We start from the raw sequence: 22,006 nt of genomic DNA on the forward strand, positions 1-22,006 counted from the left end.
CAGAGGATAATTACGGAGCAGCGGGGAGGACGCCCGGCAGGTCCTCGGTGTAATGTTTCAGTGCGAACAGAAACTGTGGAGTTATGAAAGCTCGTTTCCCATGACCTCATGGATTCCTGAGAGGTGTTTGCTGCCGGATTGGAGAAGCAGATGGGGGCAGTGCAGGTGGGAAGGGTTTGCTTCCTGCTCAGGTGCTTTCATAAGCTGCAGGTTTTTCAGAGCTTCCAAGGAGGACCCTGGTCTCCATCTGCAGCAACCAGAGCCCTAACCTGAGGAGTGGGAATGCTTTATGTCTTACCCTGGTCGGCTTGGGACGCCTCGCTGATGTTTACAGCCAGCTGACTGCTGAACGAGTTGACGGCCATCATGCCGGAGTGAGCGGCAGAGCCTGTGAGTGATGGCAGCTGGTTATGGCTGCGAGGGACACTGTAGAGAGCCTCGGTGAGGTCGGCGGCTCGCTTCAGGATGATCTCCTGCAGAGAAGGAGGAGAGATATGTATAGGTTTATTAAAGATGCTTTGTTTCCCCTACTTTTGCTTCCTCTTAAGAAAGCAGGAATACATCAATCACTTTCCTGCTAAAACTATAGGATTTATATTTCTGACAAAAAAAAATATTTCAAAATTGTTGTAAATTAAGAAAAAAATAGAAACACAACCCAGTGATTGGTTCTGATGTTACTATGGCAACACAGGTAGTCTTAGCTGGTCAATTAGCCAGGTTATCTGCTCTGAGAAAGCTTGCTGTCCACTGCTTCACAATGTTGGAGGGTGTGTTCGTTCAGAGGGTATCAGTTGCTCTACAGATCTTCTGAGGTTTGAATATGACAGCGGTTGAGGTTTCAGTCAATCCACCTAGGATCAGTCAGACCCAGTGTCTAACATGTCCCGATGTAGACATTTCAGTCGGAGACATCCTGATGATGTAAGGAGTGCAGTTACATCTGGCTGTGATTAAATCACTCAGCTTGTATTTTGGTTGTGAATCTGACTCGATCCTAAACCCTTAAAACCCAATCAGATGGTTGCTTCCTGGTCAGAGGACACTGATGTTAAGGCTAAAACAATAGACAGGTTCTCGGATGGGTGGGGATGTTGTGTCATGCTCACCTGGTTGTTGTGAGGCATCCCATAGAGAGCTTCCACCAGGTCAGCCGCTCGCTTCAGCAGAACCTCCTGGGAATGACAGAAAGCTTGGTTTAGAAACCTGCTGCTCACAAATTAGAACTAAACTCATTTATCTTCCAACTTGCATTTTATCCTGAAGCCACTAAAACAGTTACTGACGTTTGAACTAAAGGACAGAGAACAGATGTCTTCCCATCAGGAGACGAGAAGCCCAATGTGTACAGGTCACTGACCTCCAAGCAGGTCAGCACAGTCACATCACTCAAATTACAGCATCAGCATCAGAAAAGCGGGTGCTCCCAGAGAAAGGATGCATTACTGAGACCTTATCTTATTTTATTCTTATATCTTATTTTTACATTGTTTATATGGGAAGGATTGTAATGCACTATTTATAGGGGAGGGGTGTAATTTTACTGTATGGGTTGTAATTTTACTCTGGCTTATATATATAGATATATATATATATATATATATATATATATATATATATATATATATATATATATATATATATATATATATATATATATATATATATATATATATATATATATATATATATATATATATATATATATATATATATTCTGAAATGAGACGAATAAGAGAGGGAAGAAACTGAAAAAGGAAAAGGTATTGATTTGCTCTGAAAAAGCTAAAAACATAGAGAAGAAACAATAAAAGGGATGAGCACTGAACAGACAAAACAGAGAAGAAACAAAACAAAACTGAAGATGATCAAATAAAGGATGCAAAGAAGACAAGGAGGAATAACGGAAGGCGAGGAATCCCAGAGGAGCAGCAGTGAGGAGGTGGAGGCCTCTGCTGGAGCTCCTGCAGGTATTACACCTCAGTGAGAACAGCTGAGAGAGATGTCAGTCCTTTGAGTTCAAATGATATAAGGAAACATAAAAAAAAAGCATCTGGTTCTGACTCCCATCCTCCACCTGAAGGTTTCAGTCCCCCTTAATCACATTAGACAGCTTCAACACCAGAAAAACCATCAAAGCTCAATCTAAGGACTTATAATCCTGCCTCCAAACCTTTACTGTGGGTGAACAGGCTCTCCTGGAGAACAGGTAACATTAAGGAAAGGCATCATCCACTTTTATTGTCTCAATAATTCATTCAAAAAACTTTTTCAAGCTACAGCTACTTCAGGAGAGCTGAATATGAAAAGGACAGCGTTTAAATAATTTGCTTTAAATTACATATACACTAATAACAATAGTAAAATAAGAAAGAATAGATGAGTAAGGTAAAAAAGAGTTGTGATGATGATAAAAAGAAAAACAAGAACAGAGAAGATGACACTTTTTAGGCATAAAAACGTGAAAATATGACAATTTAGTAAATCGTACATTTTTTACATAATTATAAACAAGGCTCTAAAGTGATCAATTTTGTACAAAAAGATACAATAAAAATAGAAAACAATGAAAGCAAATAGAATAGGTCGTGTCCACATGAGAACAAAGATATCTTTTCATAAACGACAAGATATAATGCGAGTCCAAATCAGGGCCCGTAGGACAACACAAGATGCTGTAGTATGTATGCCGTGCACTTAGGTGGCACTGTGACACTTTCACAGAAACACACTAAAATTATCGTTGAAATTATGAGCATCGCAGAAAATACAGCAAAGATGAACCTGAAGTCGCAGAGAGATATGGAGCTATGATGTCTTTGTTTCAGAAAAGACAATTTATACAAACGGCAAACATGGCTTTTGAAAATCCCCTTTCCTGTCAGCCTACTTTCCATAAAACGAGCCACTAGTGCCGTAAAAAAAAAAAAAAAAAAAAACAAGAAAGAAAATCTTAATTATCTAATTATCTTAATTATCTCCTCTCACTTCTATTAAGGTGTTAACCCAAAGCTAGACAATGAAGCTAATGAGCTGGATAAAAAAACTGGAAGTTCCCAAGGAGGGTGTGGCAAGAGGTACAAAAAAAATTATATTTCTCCCCACATTTCATATGGGGAGAGATATTTATCTGGAAATAATCTAAACATCAAGACAGGTAAGCAAGATGCATTGGCCACAAAGGTTAAAAAAAGATACAGTATCTATGAATTATTTTGAAGTTCTAGATGCTGAAAGTTAAAAAAAAAAAACTAAGTAAGCAAACAAATCTATCTATGATATTATCTATTCCAGATCATCTTGGTCCAACCCAGAGGCACTAAAGGTTGAAACTCAGCACAGGAGTACTTTCTGGAAAGGCCAAAAGTAAAGCCATAATTTTAACATTAACATTTTATTTGCTTTAATAGACCCTTTTTCAACAATTAAAATGGGATAGAGAGAAAAATCATTATATGAACCATGCAATTTACTATAAAAATATGTTGTGTATATAAAATATGCATGTATCTTATTTAAACAAATCAGTTTCAGTTTGTCATATTCTGTCTCGCAAACACCTCCAAATGCAAAGAGTAAACCCAAATGTAAATAGTGTCGAACACTCTAAACTTAGCTAGTGAACTTAACTAAACTAATAGGCTTCTACTTTCACATAAAAGAAAAAAGGTACAAATAAAACCATTACCAATAAAATGATGCAGTGATTATCACAGTTCAATATGGATTTCATATTTGAAGGGTTTATCTTGAAAAGTTTTGAATGAGGTTAGATTAGCTTTTAAAATAATTTATATTTTCTCCAGTTATTTAATAGCTAATACGCTGGTAGCTTAATTAGTCTCGCAGCTAAGTTGGGTGATTAATGATACTTCACAAAATTACCATTAATCACCAACAAGAATACCTTTTACGTGTATAAGAAAACCAGCGACCCCGCAGAGCAAAAGGAACGAGTCAATGAACGAGCTTTGTAGTAAACAAACACATTTTCCAGTGAACCCAGTCTGGTATTGGACAACAGATATTCCTATTTTTCTTTCTTTTCTGGAGCATCTCCTGGTGTTCAAACAACTCTGGCTCACATTCCTACTGCAAGTCTAGTTTTCCGCAGAAGAAAATAATAAGAATATAAAAATAGAATAATCTGATCTTTTGGATCTGTAGAATCAGAGAAATCACCCGCTGGAGAACTTTGTGGTCAGATAGTCCCTGCAGGGATTTCCACAGAATTTTTCCAGGTTCCCCTCATCTTCCTAACGCGTTGTTCCCTGAGGCTGGGTGGAGGAACGGTTGCCATAAAGCATATGACCCCCCCTCTCAGCCAATCAGAGTACAGCCCTGCACACACACTGCTGCGGGTTTCCCACGACCGGGGCCGACCTCGAAGAGATCCTCTGACACGCTTGGGATGTTTCTTGGGAGCAGAAAGAGAATCCTGGAATCTATTTCTGTTTTCTGACACCAGAACCAGCCGTCAGTTCTGTTTATTTTCAAAAGTACCAGAACCAGAAGTGATGACCCAGATCCATCTGCGGTTTGGGGGCAATAAAACATGTAAACATTTAGGAGAATTAAGAAAAAAAATATCTCAAAGCCACCTCTTGGTACAGCAACCCAAAATCAGGGAGGTAGGTCCTAAAGTTGGTTCTGATTGCAGGTTTAGCCTAGTTGTCCTTCGAGCTGTGTGACTCCGTGACTCGAAGGAATGTCCTGGAAGTTTCTAAAGAGCAGCTCTTCAAGAACCATGGAAGCTTCCTTTAAGGAAGACAAGGTAATTCCCTGGATTCATGGTTCTGTGCTGTCAGGATGGCGTAGAATCTGGGTTAGCGGTTCATTAGTCCTAAGCCTACACAATATTGACCAGACAAAACTGTTTCATCTCAGCTGGATGTTGGTGCAGTCAGATTCTGAAAGAATTTCCTTCAGAACCTCGGTCCTCCTAATGTCTCCATCCTGCCATTCCTCCTCCTTTTATTATTTCACTTTAATCTTTTTATTTTCTCTCAGTCTCAAACTAATCAAACCTCTCAGTGTGTTTGTGTTTGTGCGTGTGTTAGTGTGTGTGTAATGTGTAGTTCCTGTGGCTTCATTAATCTCCATTAGAAAACAGAAGTTAGTTAATGTCTCCTTCACTCTGCTGCTGCGGCAGAGACGCCACGAGTCAGCAGCTGCTGCCCCCCCCAGCCCCCCACGCACTCACCGACACCCCCCATGCACCTCCACCTCATTCAAGCTCCACTGTGTGTGTGAGTCCTTCTGTTTTCATTACGCCCTGACAGACACAACAGCCTTCTCCAGTTAATGACGCCTCAGAGGCCTTGCCGCTGCTGCTCATTCTCACAGGAAGTGTGTCTTTGGAGCTTCCTGTGAAGGTGTGTGAAGGAGTGTGTGGGTGCCGTTCTGTTTTGTTTGTGTCCTGCATCGATCAATGAATTCTGATCTGATCAAACATCAATATAAGACAGTGCTAGCTACCGGGGGGTCCCTCAGGAGCTTAAGGGTCGAAGTTCAGCGCGTGATGTTTTTCTCTCCTCTCCTCTCCTCTCCTCTCCTCTCCTCTCCTGTCCTCTCCTCTCCTCTCCTCTCCTCTCCTCTCCTCTCCTCTCCTCTCCTCTCCTCTCCTCTCCTCTCCTCTCGCATCAGTTTCAGTTTGTTCTGCTTCTGGATGGGATGTCAGCGCTGCTAATTGCCTCTTAACAGCCACACACACCCACTCCAAAGGACCACACCCTTCACACCCTCATGCACACATCCACACACACACAGACGAGTCCATTGGATTCCTGTCAGAGGCAGTGCCAGCAATCAGAGAGCTGAGCACTTTAGCGCCGCTTAAAGTCCAGCTCGGATCGACCCGGCAATACACTGGCTACCAGTTATCACCGCCATCATCATGCCTCATCACAGATCCACTGCTCCCAGTGACAGTGTGGATGGGGGGGCTGGAGGTTAGGGCAGCAATGGAGTGGGTAAAGCATCAGAGAAAAGAAGCTGCTGACTGGTTAATGCACTTCAGGAAATTAGTTTAAACAACGCAAAAGGAGACATTCAGATTTCAATTGTTAATATATGTATATATATATATATATATATATATATATATATATATATATATATATATATATATATATATATATATATATATATATAGAGAGAGAGAGAGAGAGAGAGAGAGAGAGAGAGAGCAGTGCAGTGCAGTGGTCATTCTCATAAAGACATGATTTTATTTAAATGATGGGTTTTATAATATGAAAACCTGCTGACCTTTAACCTCCACCCCTGCCTGAGTATAAATGTATGAACAAGCATCCAGGGATGATGATGAAGGACCCTGAAAGTATTTAACTTTTAGGTATTTGTTATGGTTGCTCAGACTTAACTATAAAAGGTCACAATAGATCCTTGCTTGGTTTCTTCACCAAAAACAGCAGAAAGTTTAGTTTCCTTTGAGAATCTATTGATATTTGGTTGAAGATGATATTAAACAGAGACAGAGATGCAGATCAGTATTAGCTTTGTGAAGATGAAATGTATCAACATATTTACTGTGAAATTAAACACACTGAGAGAGGAGAGGAGAATGAAGTCTGATGATCAAACTGGGATTATTTTTTAATCCTCACTGTGCCTGAAAGATTCAGCTGCTGAACTATGGGTCAGGTAAGATGGGAGCAGTTAAACTGGCCATACAAATTATTATTTATCGGTCAAAACACCATGTACCCAGATTGAAAGACTAGAGCCAATCTAATATGGCCCCGGAGCACTCCTTTTCTAATCTGAAACTACACAGAATATAACAAGAAGTGACCTACAAGCTCAGCTGCTGCTGTCCACTCTGGACATCATCCACAGCAAGGCATCCTGACTTGGACGCAAGACTGGTGTTTGTTTGAATCTCCAGAGAACCCATTTGGAACCCAGAAGATCTTTAACCAGTGATTCAGCAGCTGGCTGAGGATCTTATACAGATTTCAGGTTTGCCTTTTTAACCAAAAGAACTTGATTCAGTGTTTAAGTGAGTTTTTCCTCCCTAAAACAGCTGAGGAACACCTCCCTGCAGTTGCACCCTTGTGGCCGTCATGCCCTTGCCCTTCTTCTGTCCATCTCTTGACATCCTCCTCCTCCTTTTTCTATTTTCAACCCCTGGTTTCTTGGGGCTTAATTATGGGGGGCCGACTCTTTGGTTGAGGAGGTGCGAGGCGAACAGGGATCAGCGTGACCCTGGAGGAGAAGCCATCAGACAGCGGTCTTAACAATGATAAATCACCCTGAGCACAGCTCTACAGATACAGCCGCCGCCCCCCTTTCTCCTAAAATATGGATGGACCTGCAGTAGGGGCAGGAGGCAGAGGAGTGGCGTTCCACCAGGATCTCCAGATTAGTGATTATCAGGTGGAGGAGTGCTCTAACGAAGCGGGACGTGGTGTGGAGCTAATTCCATTCAGAGGAAACCGATTGAAATTCAGCTCATGAATTCAACATCGCTCATTATTCTCATTGAACGGCGGAAATCTCCTCATTCATGGAGTGGGCTGGAATTAATAATCCCTGAACGGACCGGCGCCTCCTGAGTCCGGATGGGGTCAATGATCAGAGCTAAAAGTGCACTCGCTACACGCCAAACACGTTTAATCTCCACCTTCTGCTCAATGAATCCTGCGCAGAAAAGAGGAACTTCTGCTACTAAAAGAAGGATTTTGTTCTCATTTATTCCATGAAAATCATCAACAATGTCATAAATTTTCTGATGCCGTAAACATTTTATGAACTGGATTTCTGGATTCTGGCAGATTTCTATGAGGAATATTCGCTGAGAACATTCAGTGTGAAAGGTCCAAACATGGATGGTGCTGACATGAAAGCTGTACAAAATATAATTTCGTTGACAATAAAAGCTCAACCGCTGTCTTGTAATATTTGTTCTTGTGTCATACATACACAGGGAAACTAATACTTAATCTTTATTAGGAAGTAAAACAGTTTTTGTCCCCATTTAACATCTAAAGATGATCATTATTTGGCTATGATTTTTTTATCCCTAAGGAAAAAAAAAGACTAAATCTTGTTTACTATATTGTTTGCTAACAAGGAAAAAAAATAATTAATCTACTGTATAAAGCTAAAATTTCTACATCTTATTCATAACCTACATTTCGTTGCTTTTTACTTGTGACAGTGTAATAAGAGTAAAGATGAATTCTATTCTATTCTAAACCCTTTATAGTGTAGTTTTTGTGTAAAAGCCATTGATTTTTCTTGTTAATAAAAAGGGCATATAGTGATAAAAAAGAGACTAGACTAATATTGTTTAGAAATCTTATTTTAAAGCTAGGTTATGCAAACAGAACCAGTTCTGCAAACAGGATAATTAAGCTATCATCAGATGCATATATGTTTGATAATATAGTTAATTTTAACATAATTTACATAAGAAATATAATTTTCATAAAAGGGAAGCTGATTAACACCACACAAGGTCGCTCCATAAAATGTATGAGTCATTTAAGAATTGTTTCAAAACCTTTCAACTCGTTTTTTATTTATAGCTGGGTAAACAGATTTGAGTAATTAAGTCATATAAAAGAGTAGGGCTATTTTTTTATTGGGTAGCAAAAAGTTAGCATTCCTGTTTTCTTTGTTGCACAGAAATAAACTGCATTAGACTTATTTAATGTTTTTTAATGGAAACAAGTTAAAAATTCAAATGTTTTTTTTCCATTTTAGAGTGAGTAAAAGAACAATTAAAAAGTCAATAAATCTAAAAAGCTTTTATTTCCAGCATCAAACCCATCATTTAGTATATTTCTGGTAAAGGTACTCGTGCTGAGGTCATTTAGCACATTGATGGATATAAAACCAGGGTGATCTATAAAACCCGAACCCCTGGATTAATTTGGTTTTAACTTCTTATAGGTTTTTCATCAAAAGGCAGGAATGGTTTCTGAGGTAAACTGCAGTTTTCCACCGCTCAGATAAAATCAGCCTCCAGTTTGTCCTCTGATTGTTCCCATATTTGCCTTTCTGTTCAGTTTAACCATCTTTCCTGCTGCTGAAAGCTTCATCCTCCACCTGACGGCAACAACAAATCAATCTGTCGCCTGTCTCTGCATCTCCTCTGTTTCCTTCAGCAGAGTGGCAGCTGCAGGTGAAAACTAAAGAGAAGTGACAGCTCCAGTTAACCCGTTGCAGCTCGCTCCTGGCCGACATGCCGCTCTGTCAGCTCACAAAGCGGCTCTCCTCCCCCAACCGTGATTCAGATCCTCTCGGAGCGTCTCGGAGCCACACGATCTGAGGGCTTATTGAGTTTTCTTTTGAATAAATAAATATTTAAAAGGGAGCAGAGCAGGTTGTAAATCAGGCCATCGCAGAGGCCAGACAATGTGTGTTCACTATTAGTATCAATTTACAAATAAACTGCTTTTTTAGGGACTGGATCTCCAATGTCAGATTTTGATAAATGGTTTCAATTTGGCAGCTGCTTTGGAGTGTCAGGGTCCATCTGAGGCTTGGCGGTGGCCCCTGCTGCTTGCTGCCTCCCAGAATCTGCCTCAGTTAGCCTCATTGCAGGCCGCTGCAGCGCAGATAATCTCCCCATGCTAACCAGGACGCCTGACGGCTGCTCACAGTGCGCATCTAAATAAATGTCTGAGGCTGCTTCCTGATGGCCTGGTTTCATACGGCCTGACCTTCTCTTTAGCCCAGAAATGAGAATATGGAGCTGAAGCTTAACAAGAAGCAGAAACATGTTAAGTGTAGCTAAGTATTTTACCACTGTTTTCTGTCTTTAAAAGAAAAAATGTCTCTATAAATCAGCTCAAATTTAGATTATTAAACAGAATAATCATCTAAATGTTAAATGATAAAATTACAGAGTCTTCTATCGGATCTGAACATTTTCAAATTCTGTATGATTTTATCGTTAACCCAAGAGCTTAGATATTTTGCTAAATGAGTATTCTAAATTATAAATCTTTGATAATGCTTGTCTGGTTTTAAGCTGATCCTTATTTACAGAGAAGAAGGAAAAAGATGCATTCCTGATTATGTTCTAACCTTCTGAATGGCTAACTGATTCATCACAGTGAATCTGAAAATGACCGCTAAAGGATGAATCTTGGTGTTTGAGATGTTTGGTGCTGTTCTTCTGAGCTACTTTTCCTTCCTTCACGTACTAATCTGATGAACATTTATGAGTTAAGGTCTCATCTTCAGATTTTTGTACTTCGACACTAAAAACATAAACTGCTGCAGGGTCCTTCATGCAGGTAATGCTGTGAATCCAACAGGACATGAAGAATTTACCGAGATTCTCCTCATTAATGCATCAAAACATGCACCCCTCTTACTCACCACCAACCTCTGACGGATTTCCAGTGGACTCAAGATTAAGAACATGCTGTCAGATGAAGCTTTACAGGCCGTGAGAGCTTTCAGGTTTTGACTACTTCATGAGCAGAAAAAAAAAATAAAAAATTGCTGCTAGATCCGATAAATAAGCTGAGTGGTCATCAGGTCATCTGGTTCTGTTTTACTAATGATGGAGCTGACCAAGCAGCCCTACTTAACAATGACTCAACCTGTTGAATTTTAGACAGAAAAATACTATCAAATGAAAAAAACATCACAAAAAATAAAACTGAAATGTTATGATAAAAGCATAAAAATAACGGAATAGTTAACATTATTTCACCAATAAATAAAATATTATAGGAGATAATTAAATTAAACATTCGATTAAAAGTTATTTAGCATAATTGCATGTTCCCTTTCAACTGTCCCTTGTTCCTGAGATGGAGCAGAACCAAACCAAAATAGAGCCACAGCACAACCTGGGCCTGCAGGCAGCGTGCCCTTCAAATCAGGACCAAACAGCACCGATCAACACAAACAGCTTTGTCCTGCAGGTGGCTCACAAAGATTCAAAATGAACCATAATAAGACAGAAAATCTATTAAACTGGATAGTAAGCATCAGTTTAGATTGACAGGTACATCCTGGGTGCAACCTGCATCCTGACCTCTCACCTGCGCTCTGACTTAATAAGCCGTCTGCACTGACCTTTGGTAACCTCTCAGGGTCCCCGGGGTGACGAGGGATGACCTTCTGTAGCCTCTGGAAGCCGTAGTCGATAGTGGGCTCGTTGAGTGCTGTGGGTCAAACAGAGAGAGGATGGCAGTGAGAGTCCAGCACAGAGAATCTCCTGATGGAACCCAGACAGAGCCTGGACTGATCCAATGACCGTATGACCATATAAGGTTATTTCAAAGGTTTTTACACCTGGTTCTTCTCTTTATATGACAGATCATCTCTATTTCTCATGAACTTATCACATAACATTTCCAGAGGTCTGCTGATTTTCTTCTTGTTGCGCTGTGTTTGCCCCGTTTTTCTTGACTGAATTTTGTGGTTTACGTTTAAACTGATTCTAAAGGAAGCTTTCAGATTTAGTTGAGCCTCTTCCTGGATGTGAGCCTTAGATTTAGGGCCGGACTAATTAATCAGATTATTCGTGATGAATCTAATTATAGCAATATTGTTACGTTTTCTTTAAGGGACCTTTTGCTATGTGATTATTAATCGATTAATCGAAAAAATAATCAACGAATTAATCAATCTGCAAAATTTATTTATTATATTATACATACGTTTGTTGCAGCCCTACTTAGATTACATCTTGGTGTTTAATAATTCTCTACTATGACACAGATCAGTGGCCCCTTGAAATCTGCAAACGTCTTACTCTAAAAATGAACAAAATATAGTTAGCTGTCCCTGAGAAAGCAAAGATAAAATAGAGCTGGAACCAGCTTCAGTATCATTTAATATACCACTTCAGTGCATTTCAATAGAATATTTGGCAGAAAGTTAAGTGTTTCAAATTCTCAATCAGTAACCGGTTAATTAAACTTAGTAAAATTTAACTTATGCAAAACTGAAACAAAGCACTTAGATCTAAACAATAAAAGTCTAAAATAAGCTTTAATAAAGAGAGAAGCTAACCTTTCAAAACCCACCGGTTTAAAGCGTTTACAAATAATAACTCAGAATAAATGAAAATGACACTGGTAAGATGTTTACCAATATAGACATGTTAGACATCATTAGATTCTCCACAATTCAACCACCTACCGGTAGTTCATTTTATGGACACATCGAGGACCAAAGCACAGATAACAGAGATATAGCAGCATGTCAAAATGTTCCATGAAAAAGCAGCCAAAACAAGCAAGCAGGTCTTTATAACTGCTGTTAAAAAAAAAACCTATTGTTTTCAAGAATAAAAAAAAAACAACTTTGAGTCTTGTTTGAACTGATGCAGCTTGGGTGTTTTACTCACCCAATTTTCAAATATAATTTAGAAGGTGTTAGCTTTTAAATAATGTATCACACATGTAATTTGGGTTAACTTATTTGCTTTTCCGTTTGGGTATGCAAAATAGGCGAGAATTTCCCATAATGAGGTGGATATTAAGAGGCTAAAACATATGAGTATGTATTTGTTTCTGAATGTTTGAGGTCTTGATATGTCCATCTACATCTATTCATCAATGGTGTTTAAATAAAATGTTTTAAAGTATAGATTTTGTTTGAACTTTTGAATATTCAGTAGATCAGTTTTCTTTTGAAACAGATTTGTGTTTCCTTAAAGCATCTCTACCATTTAGAGAATAACTGGCTCGGATCTGTACATGAAAGTGGGCATTGAAGAGAACCTGGACCGAGCAAAGCTCTCGTTCCTGCTCTGTCAGACCACATTCCTGAGGAGCATTCAAGGAGCGTCGCAGACCTCAGTGTGTTCATTAGGTGAGCCACCTCACTCTTCCTTAATTCAATCCAACCAGTCCTTTCTTTCCCTTCTCCACTCATTCACCTCTGCAAACAATCAGCCTCCTCCTCCTCCTCCTGAAAAAGCGAGTAGAGCTGCAGAAACACCCGGAAATGAGTTCAGGGAGATACTTCTCCATAATCAAGCCCATTAATCATAAAAGGCTGTCAAATTTGACTTTGGGGACAATTTGTCAGCCGATACTGCCCACTCGGCTTTTGTCACTGTTGCCTCTTGTATCCTGTAAGGATGATTGACACTTCAAATGCTGCTGAGTAGAATAGCTAGTTTGTGCTAATATGAATAACCGCGGCCTTCATGAATAAGAATAAGGTAGCTATCCGGCAGCACAGAGGGGTCTCCTTCAAAGGCTCCGCCTGTTTGTCGCCGCTGCTCCGAATAGATGTTATTACCATTATAACAATATTTGTTTTCTTTTCCGGGAATGGGATCGGGGCGAGCTGCTAAATCAAATTTGTCGGAGCAGGTTTGGAGCGGCGGTGGAGGAGAAAAAGGCTTTCAGGCTGAGGTGGGGATGATGATGTGTGAAGGGTGACAGAGTGCTGAGGGACGTGGCCCTTGCCGCTGAGGTCCTCCTCTTCCCGCCTCCCAGACAGGAAGCAGAGAATCTATTACCTCCTCACGCCGTGGATCAAAGACCGATTCATTGTGGGTTCCCAAAGAGACTTTTTGGAGGAATAAGGAGCAACCGAGGATAAACACAGATAATGCAGTGGGAAGATACAAGTAGCAATCAGCAGCAAATCCCAAACTGGATCCTCTCCCAACGCCATGTACAAACCCCTGATCTCATATAACGAGTGAGCAGCTCGATGGGAGCAACTGCAATAAAATCAGAATCCTATTTAGACTCTGAGGGAGGAGTCGGAGGGGTTGGAACACATTTTGCTGCTGCACCAGACTCAATTCCAACAAAAGTTTCTGTTTTTTAAATAATGTCCTTTTAACTACCTGCAGAACAGCAAAATATGGAGTTAAAATGCCGTAAATGCCGCTGAAACAAAATCCCTTCCGCACTTTAGAGCAGACCTTCACCTGTCCTGTTAGGTCAGAGCAGAAATAGCAGCCTACTGAAGTTTATCTTCACCCAGCTTCAATGAGGTGTAAACAAAATAGTAAGAAACCAGTCATAACCCTCTGGTAATGAGCTACTCTGGACCCAGTCAGTAGCAATGGGTAAGGTTATATCAATAACTGCTTGTAAATGGTTTTGAGCTGCTCCATATCTCTAGACCATTATCACAATCATCATCATTAGTCAGTGTACTTATCCTCTGCTTTGCAATCAGTCCTCCAGATTATGTGGGAAAGAAACAGATTTTAGTCTGCTAAAAACATCTATAATGATCTTTAACCAAAGAAATAATCTGTGTTTCCCAAAGGATTCATCTGGTAACCACAGAGCAAAGGTGTCTAACTTGGGGGACATGTAACTTCTACATGTGTCCAAAACCTAAAATATCTTAATCTCATAATTTTCAGAGAGTTTAAGTGTCCAATACTTAAATTATGCATTTTCAAGTCAGGGGAATCCAAAGTCCAAAAACCTCTTTATGCCCATGTCCACCATAAGCTGACAATGAGTCTAAAGAAAAGAAGACAGAAAGAATGTCTGTTTTAAAACTGTGACGGTACAACTATGCACACAGGCAGAGGTGAATTGCAAGCCGAGGGTGATTACCTTTTTTCATAGTTTTAGGCTGACACCCCTTCAGAAAGAGACTAAAACTACTAAAAAGTAGTTTCTGTCTTCCCGGAATAGCTTCTCTGACTGGTTAATGCAAAAGTTCCAGATTTCTCAACTCCAGCACCTGCTGCTTTGGATGCTTGTGCAGCACCCAACATTAGAAACGCTCCAGTAAAGCTGCAGGACCTCTTGATGTCTGTCGGGTTCATGATTTGTTTTTTTCTTAACAAGAACTGAAATACAGACTTATCGATACTATTCCTGCAGGAAGGAGAGACAGTTGAACCCCAGAATCAAACATACTGTCTCCCACTGGACTTCCTCTGCAGAGCATTTATTAACAGAACATGACACATGGTTACAAACCATGTGTCAAGTATTGTTCTGACAGAACAATTGACCAGTTCATGAAGACAGAATGCTCCATCAGAATGACAAGGCAGGATGGTCTTCTGACTGGATCATGAGACAGGAGTGGAGCATCCCCTTGCACAAATGTTTCATAAGCACACATTCATTTTATAATCATCATTGAATAAACCTGACAACGTCCCTTAAAGCAGTCTTCTCCAGACTTTGAGAATTGTGAATTTGTGAATGCACACGTATTTATTTCATATTTTTTTTCCATTAAAAAATGGTTCTTATGTGGTTTGTTTTCCATTTGTTTTAATTTCTTGTTTTAATTTTTTTGTATTAATATAAGCAGTGGATTAATATGTGTGTGTATATGTAACCTGCATTTTACAATAATTAAACATTATTGATCTCACATTGGAGATATTTGCCTCTGCATTTAATTCATCCCCTTGGAAAACAGTGGGCTGCCATCGTGGGGCGCCCAGGGAGCAGAGTGGGATTAGGGTCTTTCTCAGGGAGCCAGAGTGTCAGTCTGTGGGAGTGGGGCTCAAACAAAGAACCTCAGGATTGCAAGCTCTATGCCCTAACCACTAGGCTACCACTCCCCCTATATTTAGACATCACAGTATTGATGTCTATAAGACTATTTTTTACTGTGTCAAATTTTATTGGCTACTTTTTTTAAGATACTCAGAACCTCCTCTTTGCCCTTCTGGAAGTCAATGGAAAACAATAGTTCCAAGTACAAAGACGAGCATGGTCAGTATGACCAGAGGAAAAAAGACCTGAAAGACCTCTGACATCAGAAACAGAGAATCTGCTGTTAGATTGGGATTTAGTTACACACATATGATCTCTGGTTATAATCAGGTGACTTCTGAAGGTAATTGGTTGTTCTAGGTTTCAGAGTGAAGGGACTGGACACAAATACACACAATGAATAGTTTTTCAAGCTGTATCGTTACAATGCTGGTCTGTCTCATAGAGTCTCAACAATAAAACCTGTGAGAATGGGACAAAACACAGGGAAACGAGATGATAAACATTATATCAGCTCACAGGCTCTAAGCTTAAAAACGTGGCAGTGACAGTCTGCCTGGAATAGCTGTCAGGATAAAGATTCAGAGTTCAATGGAGGGAGGGGAGGACGAAACAAAGACAGTTTAACCAAGAAGCGTTTAACCGCTCCCCACCGGCCCCCGTCGACAGAAATTAAACCCATTACTCTCTTTATTAAAATTTCGCCGCTCTCTGACCTCAGCGTCCCATTGGCTGCCTTCAGGGCCCCTCAGACCTCCTAGCCAATCGATACTGGCTGCCTCTCTCCAAACAATGTCAGTAATTGGAGAGCAGCGGCTGGTGGGGCGAACCCTGACCCCCCCACCAGCCCCTCACATTACACCGCCCCGATATGAAGACAGATTGCCTGATTTAGTGTAAACATATGCTGCAATTCCAGGCATCAGTGCCACTTTCTCCGTGGTAATTCCTATTGATTTCCTCTCCTGCTCCACTCCGTGCGGGGACGCAGCAGCCGCCGCTCTGCTGCCGTCTGAGGCTCCTTGCGAGGAGGCTGATTCCTCCCATATTTAATCAAGTGTTTATGATCCTCTCTGCTTTCTGTGAAAGGGATCAAACGGTTGGTCGGCGTCCTGCTGATGGCCCCGCTCACTGATTAGGCAGCTAAGAGACCGAGGAGAGGAAGAGGAGCAGAGAGGGGAGGCGGGCGACGTGTTAAACTCATTTACTGATGCTAGATTTGCAGCTTCAGAGGAGACGAGAGGTGAGCGTGCAGCAGAGACACAGACTCCCTGCAGAAACTCTGAAATCATGTGTGAAACTCCTGCAGGCTGATGGAGGAGCTGTGGCTTGATTAACGGTGTGTGACTGAGATTTAAAGTCAAATAAAACCAAGTCAACCATAAGGAAAACCCATGTTTCTTCATATAGTGCACAATAAAAACAGGCTAAACATGCAAACAGGTATGCTGGTCCGAGGCCAGCTCACCCTCATCCTCATCTATTAGAGCACCTGAACATCTCAGCAGGTTAATCTTCTTCCTCTCTGCTGTTTATTCGTCTTCGCTTCTCCACGCTCCTGGCTTGAACAAATTTCCCAGTCAGAGAAGGATGTGCACACAGGAGACGGATTGAGACCCGGCTGGCGTTACCTCCAGGTTTCCATATCATGGACCACTCATATCCCTGATGAGCATACAGATGCTGCGTGGCTTCCTGTTGTATTGTACTGATCATCCTGGATGGACAACAGATTCCATCTGAAGCAAGCGACTCCCTGGACGACAGTCCGGCCGCATCTGAATCATAGATTGATGCAGTTTATAGCGCTGCTCAGCTGGGTTAGGCCACATATGATGAGGGGAGGGTGAAGGGCTGACTGATGCCCAGCACTGATTTGTTTTGAAGTAGCCAGAAGATGTGATGCTGAGGAAAGCATTCCTCCATCTATGTTAAAATGACTTCATCACCACAGATAATTTAGAAGATACATCCGTCCATCCGTCCATTTATCCATACTATCATCTTTAGGTACAGTCAGAAGTGGGCAGCTACTAGAAGGTAACTTCATGAATATACCAGTATTGGTAGTGGTCATGGGTTACACAGTGTTGTAGTGGGTAGCACTGCTGCCTTGCAGCAAGAAGGTTTCAGGTTTGAATCCCGGCCCATGGTCTTTCTGCATGGAGTTTGCATGTTGTATGTGAGTGGGTTCTCTCAGGGTACTCGGGCTTCCTCCAGCAGTCCAAAAACATGACTGTTAGGTTAATTGCCTCCCCTGGGGTGTAAGTGTGTGTGTGAATGGTTGTTTGCCCGCTTTATTTCTGTGTTGCCATGCGATAGATCAGCGACCTGTCCAGGGTGTACGCCGCCTCTCGCTGATTTACAACTGGAGATCCATCTCAACACGCGACCCCAGTAGTAGTACTGATATGCCCTTTTTACTTCTACTTGAGTAAAGCTTCTCTACCCATCACCAGTAACTTTTATGAATAGAAAAAAAATGATGTTTAAATTAAAAACTGCACAAACCTAAAGTTTATTTCAACATGAGATTTTCTATCTGATCTGTGCCATTTAAAGGTCACGTGGGAATATAGTATATACTTGACTTTTACCATGTTCTAATATAAATACATAAATTGCTCAATAAAATGAATTTCATGTTAAAAAGATGTGATTAAGAAAGGTTTTTATTTCATTTTGAGATGAATTTTAAAATACTAGAATTTTAGAGGTTTTTCCTTTGCAGGGACTAGTGTCACTCACCAGTTTGCTCTCTACTAACTTAACCTCACAGCATTCAAACTCGACACTAAGGAAGCCTGTGGAAACACTTCGGTATTCCTTGCTTCTGCTTGAGTTATGAGATACAGTGGTCAGAATAATGTTTAAAAGGCTAACACATTAACTTGGCATTAGCATGGATACAGTAAGCACAGGATTGCAACCTTCCATAAATAAAAATAGGGGCCATATCCGGTCTGCCCTCCTGTTATGGGGGTGAAATCAAAATTCCAGTTTGGAGCATCATGTACTGTGTTCTTTAAGAAACCAATAAGCGACATGATTTGTCCTGTATTTCCATAAATGTCCAATACACACGTCTATCACACATATTAACACTAAATCTGAAAACAATCATCAAGATGAATCTCAGTAAGAATTAAAGCCAAGCAATCTGTCCTTGCGATATCTGAGGATCTTCTAACTCTGCACCTGCCATCATCATAGATGCCTAAATAGACTTTCACAAACCTGTCCAATGCTAACTCCAGCCTATCTGTGCTACTGGACAGCAGAGGAATTAGAGAGTCCATACAGGGACCAGTGTTACTACCTGATCTGTATCGGTGGCATGATCTGCACCATCAGTTCATCTTTTGTATGCGTAACCAGAATGCATGGAGGACACGTCTGATGGTGCTTTATTAAAAAAAGGCAGAAATTACTTTTTTCTCTCTCCCCATTTATAATGATCACACAAAATACAACATATAAAAGGTTAATTTTAAGCATGTCTGATGATTTCAAGGAACCAGTATGACGGAGAGAATGTAAAGCACATCAAATTCTCTCAGAAATGTTGTTAAATAGTTTTTGTATCATGTAGTTTAGCATTCTTTAACTATTTAAGGATAGAATCACATAATTTATGGCAACCTTGATGAATATCTACTTGTGTGTGCACAAATGTGCTGATGGAATGGATCATGCTTCTGGTATAGATCAGCTGGTGATAACCAGTCTAGGCATGCTGGTCACCAGCTAATGTAGGTCAGTATTCTCCTTCTCAGTTACAAGCTCTGCCTTCTCATTTTCTAGCACTAACTGCTCAGTTACTATCATTGATCAGATCAGTAGCTTGCATGGAAATGGATGAGAATGGAATGGATTTTGTCTGTCTGAGTACATGGTTTCCTAATCAATAAATATTTCTTATCATTGTATCTGAACTGCCTTTTTACTGAATAATTCTGCAGTTCATTAAGTCATTTTTACAATATGTTGAAGTAGTTCTACTCTGTTTTCGAGGTACTCTACCTACCAAAAGATGTAGAAAATGCAGAAAAAGGTCAAAACAAGCATCAGCTTAAACACATAGGGGCACTTCTTTAAAAGCTGAGGGTATCAGAGGTCAGAGCAACTGAATATAAGAAGATCTCTCATGGTGTCCTCCAATGAGGACAATCTTAATCTGAGACGTCCCAACTGAGAGCTCCAGGTAACTGGTTTTTCACATCCTTTCTGTTTCTTCCCTGGCGAATCATCTATGAGCTGTGATTGGATGGTTTATCCTCTCACATTTAGCCTGTCAATCAGACAATAATAACCTGTGCCTCAAAGAAATAGGCCCTCTCACCTGGCGAGTTGTTATTTTCAGGAACAGCAGCTAAAAAAGCCCTGCAGAAATGACTAATTACTCACCATTAGTTCCACAGGTCCCTGAAGTGGAGCCATGCTCTTAGAAATATGAAATGTGTCTCTGCTGAAGGAGATAAAGTCCCCTGACAGAGAGTAATCTCCTACTGCTGTCTAAGAAAAGGCCTTAAGTTAAAGAAACTGGCTCTTTTAATGTCATGTTCAACAGGTGGGTCCTACTGCACAAAGTGAAAACTCTCGGCTACTTCAATACAACGTATTCAAAAGGTTAAAGAAAAGTGCAGGTTACTCCACCTTACAGGTTACTCTCACTGAATCTTAAAACAGCTTTTCTTGCTGCTAACAGAAGCTTCTAGAATCCTGTCAGACAGTATTACCAGCACTTACTAGAAATACCACGGTACGAAAAATAAACTGCTCCAACCACTTGTTTTTCAAAAGCAACAAGAGCAAAGAAAGAAGAAAACCTAAGGATGCGTTTATACCAATACTTAAATAATTAGCTAAACTTATATAAAGCTAATAATATTGAAAAAACAAAACAAAACAGAAGTATCTGGAGGTCCAGTTGGAGCCAACAACCCCAAAGATGAGCATCTACCAACCTAGGAGAGACCAAGCAGCCATATTTAAATCAGACCAGGGTTTTTACTATTAACTTTCCCATGTTGGTAAAATAAATAAACATAATGTTGCTGTTTTGCCTGTGTGCGCTGGTGGCCGGTCCCTTCCCCTTTAAGCACAGGTGTCAAGTAACGAAGTACAAATACTTCGTTATTGTACTAAAGTACACCATTTAGGTATCTAAACTTTACTCCATTGCTTATTTTTCTTCCTACTTCTGACCTCTACTCATTTTCACACAAGTATCTGTAGTTTCTATTCCTTACATTTTTAAAACAAATGTTACTCGTTACTCTTGGCTTCGGTTTAATGTTTATAAATATTTATTTCACGTCATGTGCGCCATCCAATGCAGATCATTGCTGCCATCCTCATCTAGTGAAAACTAGTGTAATTGGATGAGTAATATAACGCAAACACTCATTGGTTAGCTAAAGGAAATTATCAGAAGCAAGCAGGTGTTCTTCAAACTGCAAACATGAATTGTCTATGCCATGCTACAATTTTGGATTCAGAAAAAGATGTCGAAATGTCTGAACGGTCGGACACAGGCGAGAGCGTATCGGGAGATGGAGACCAACAAGACCTCCCTCATCTTTGGCCCTACCAAAGAATTTTTAAAAATAGTCATAAAATTGAGCTTTCAAATCATACAGTGGCATCTGGCTGTTTTTTTTAAAGGTTACTGTATACTTTTATACTTTAAGTAGTTTTTTGAGCAAATACTTTTTCACTTTTACTTGAGTAAAGAGGTCAAGTTGATACTTCAGGTTGCCACCACTGCCTTTAAGACACTGTGTCTAATCATGTAAGAGGTTTAAACAATGAACATTATTCTCACTGCATGTTCAGTTTGGTGGCACCAAAATTACGCTATAGATACACGAAATGTAAAGTTTGCATGAAAACTGTCTAGAAGACCCAAAGTAACACATCCAACCTCCACCTCCTACAGCAGAACTACGCTGTTGAATTCAAAGATGTGCAAAATGCTCCATTACCTTTGATAAAACATGTTTCCAAGAGAGGTAACATTTTTCTCCTGCCTAATGAGACAATATTGAATGTTTAAACTTGAAAATGTTTAAACTTGATTGAAAGTAATATGTAATATGATTTATTCAATAAATAAATTACAAATAGATCCGTTGCATTTCCTGCATATGCCTTTATTTCTGATAGAAGAGCTGCAGCATTTATCATGCAGTTATTTTTATCAAGGTAAAACTGCCCAATTTATCATGATAACGATTTGAGGTCATATTGCTCAGCCCTAGTTTTTACCCTTTAACCCCTCCAGACTCTTTATTAAGATTTCCGTTTCTGCCGCTGACACTTCCATTTTTTAACATTCTTGAACTTTCATTCTCTGCATCATCATATACTAATATTAAGCCTGAACAGATGGCCTGCAGACAAACCTCAGGGATATAAACCTTTGTTTATCATAGGAACTCATGGGACATAAGTAAAGCGGAAGTGAGGTAAAATGTTGGTATTAATCATGTTAAATCCTCCAGTTTGATTATAGTGATGAATTCCTGTTAGATTTAGTGTCAGCCTGTCAGGAGTTTTTTCCA

At 40.1% G+C, this 22,006-nt stretch overlaps 1 protein-coding gene across 4 annotated transcripts in view; it reads right to left on the reverse strand.

Moving 5' to 3' along the window:
- Positions 1–22,006, reverse strand: part of LOC119790076 (transcription factor COE3-like) — a 122,953-nt gene that overhangs the window by 13,510 nt on the left and 87,437 nt on the right. For all 4 annotated transcript variants that reach the window (XM_038295406.1, XM_038295403.1, XM_038295404.1 and 1 more), the window contains 3 exons: positions 11,065–11,153; positions 1,110–1,175; positions 299–473 (listed from right to left, as the gene is read on the reverse strand). In XM_038295406.1, coding sequence (XP_038151334.1) covers positions 299–473; positions 1,110–1,175; positions 11,065–11,153 — 330 coding nt within the window. The remainder of the gene's footprint in view (positions 1–298; positions 474–1,109; positions 1,176–11,064; positions 11,154–22,006) is intronic.

The sequence above is a fragment of the Cyprinodon tularosa genome, unplaced genomic scaffold (assembly GCF_016077235.1).
Source record: "Cyprinodon tularosa strain WSP-4 unplaced genomic scaffold, ASM1607723v1 ctg355, whole genome shotgun sequence".
Taxonomy (NCBI): Eukaryota; Metazoa; Chordata; class Actinopteri; order Cyprinodontiformes; family Cyprinodontidae; genus Cyprinodon; species Cyprinodon tularosa.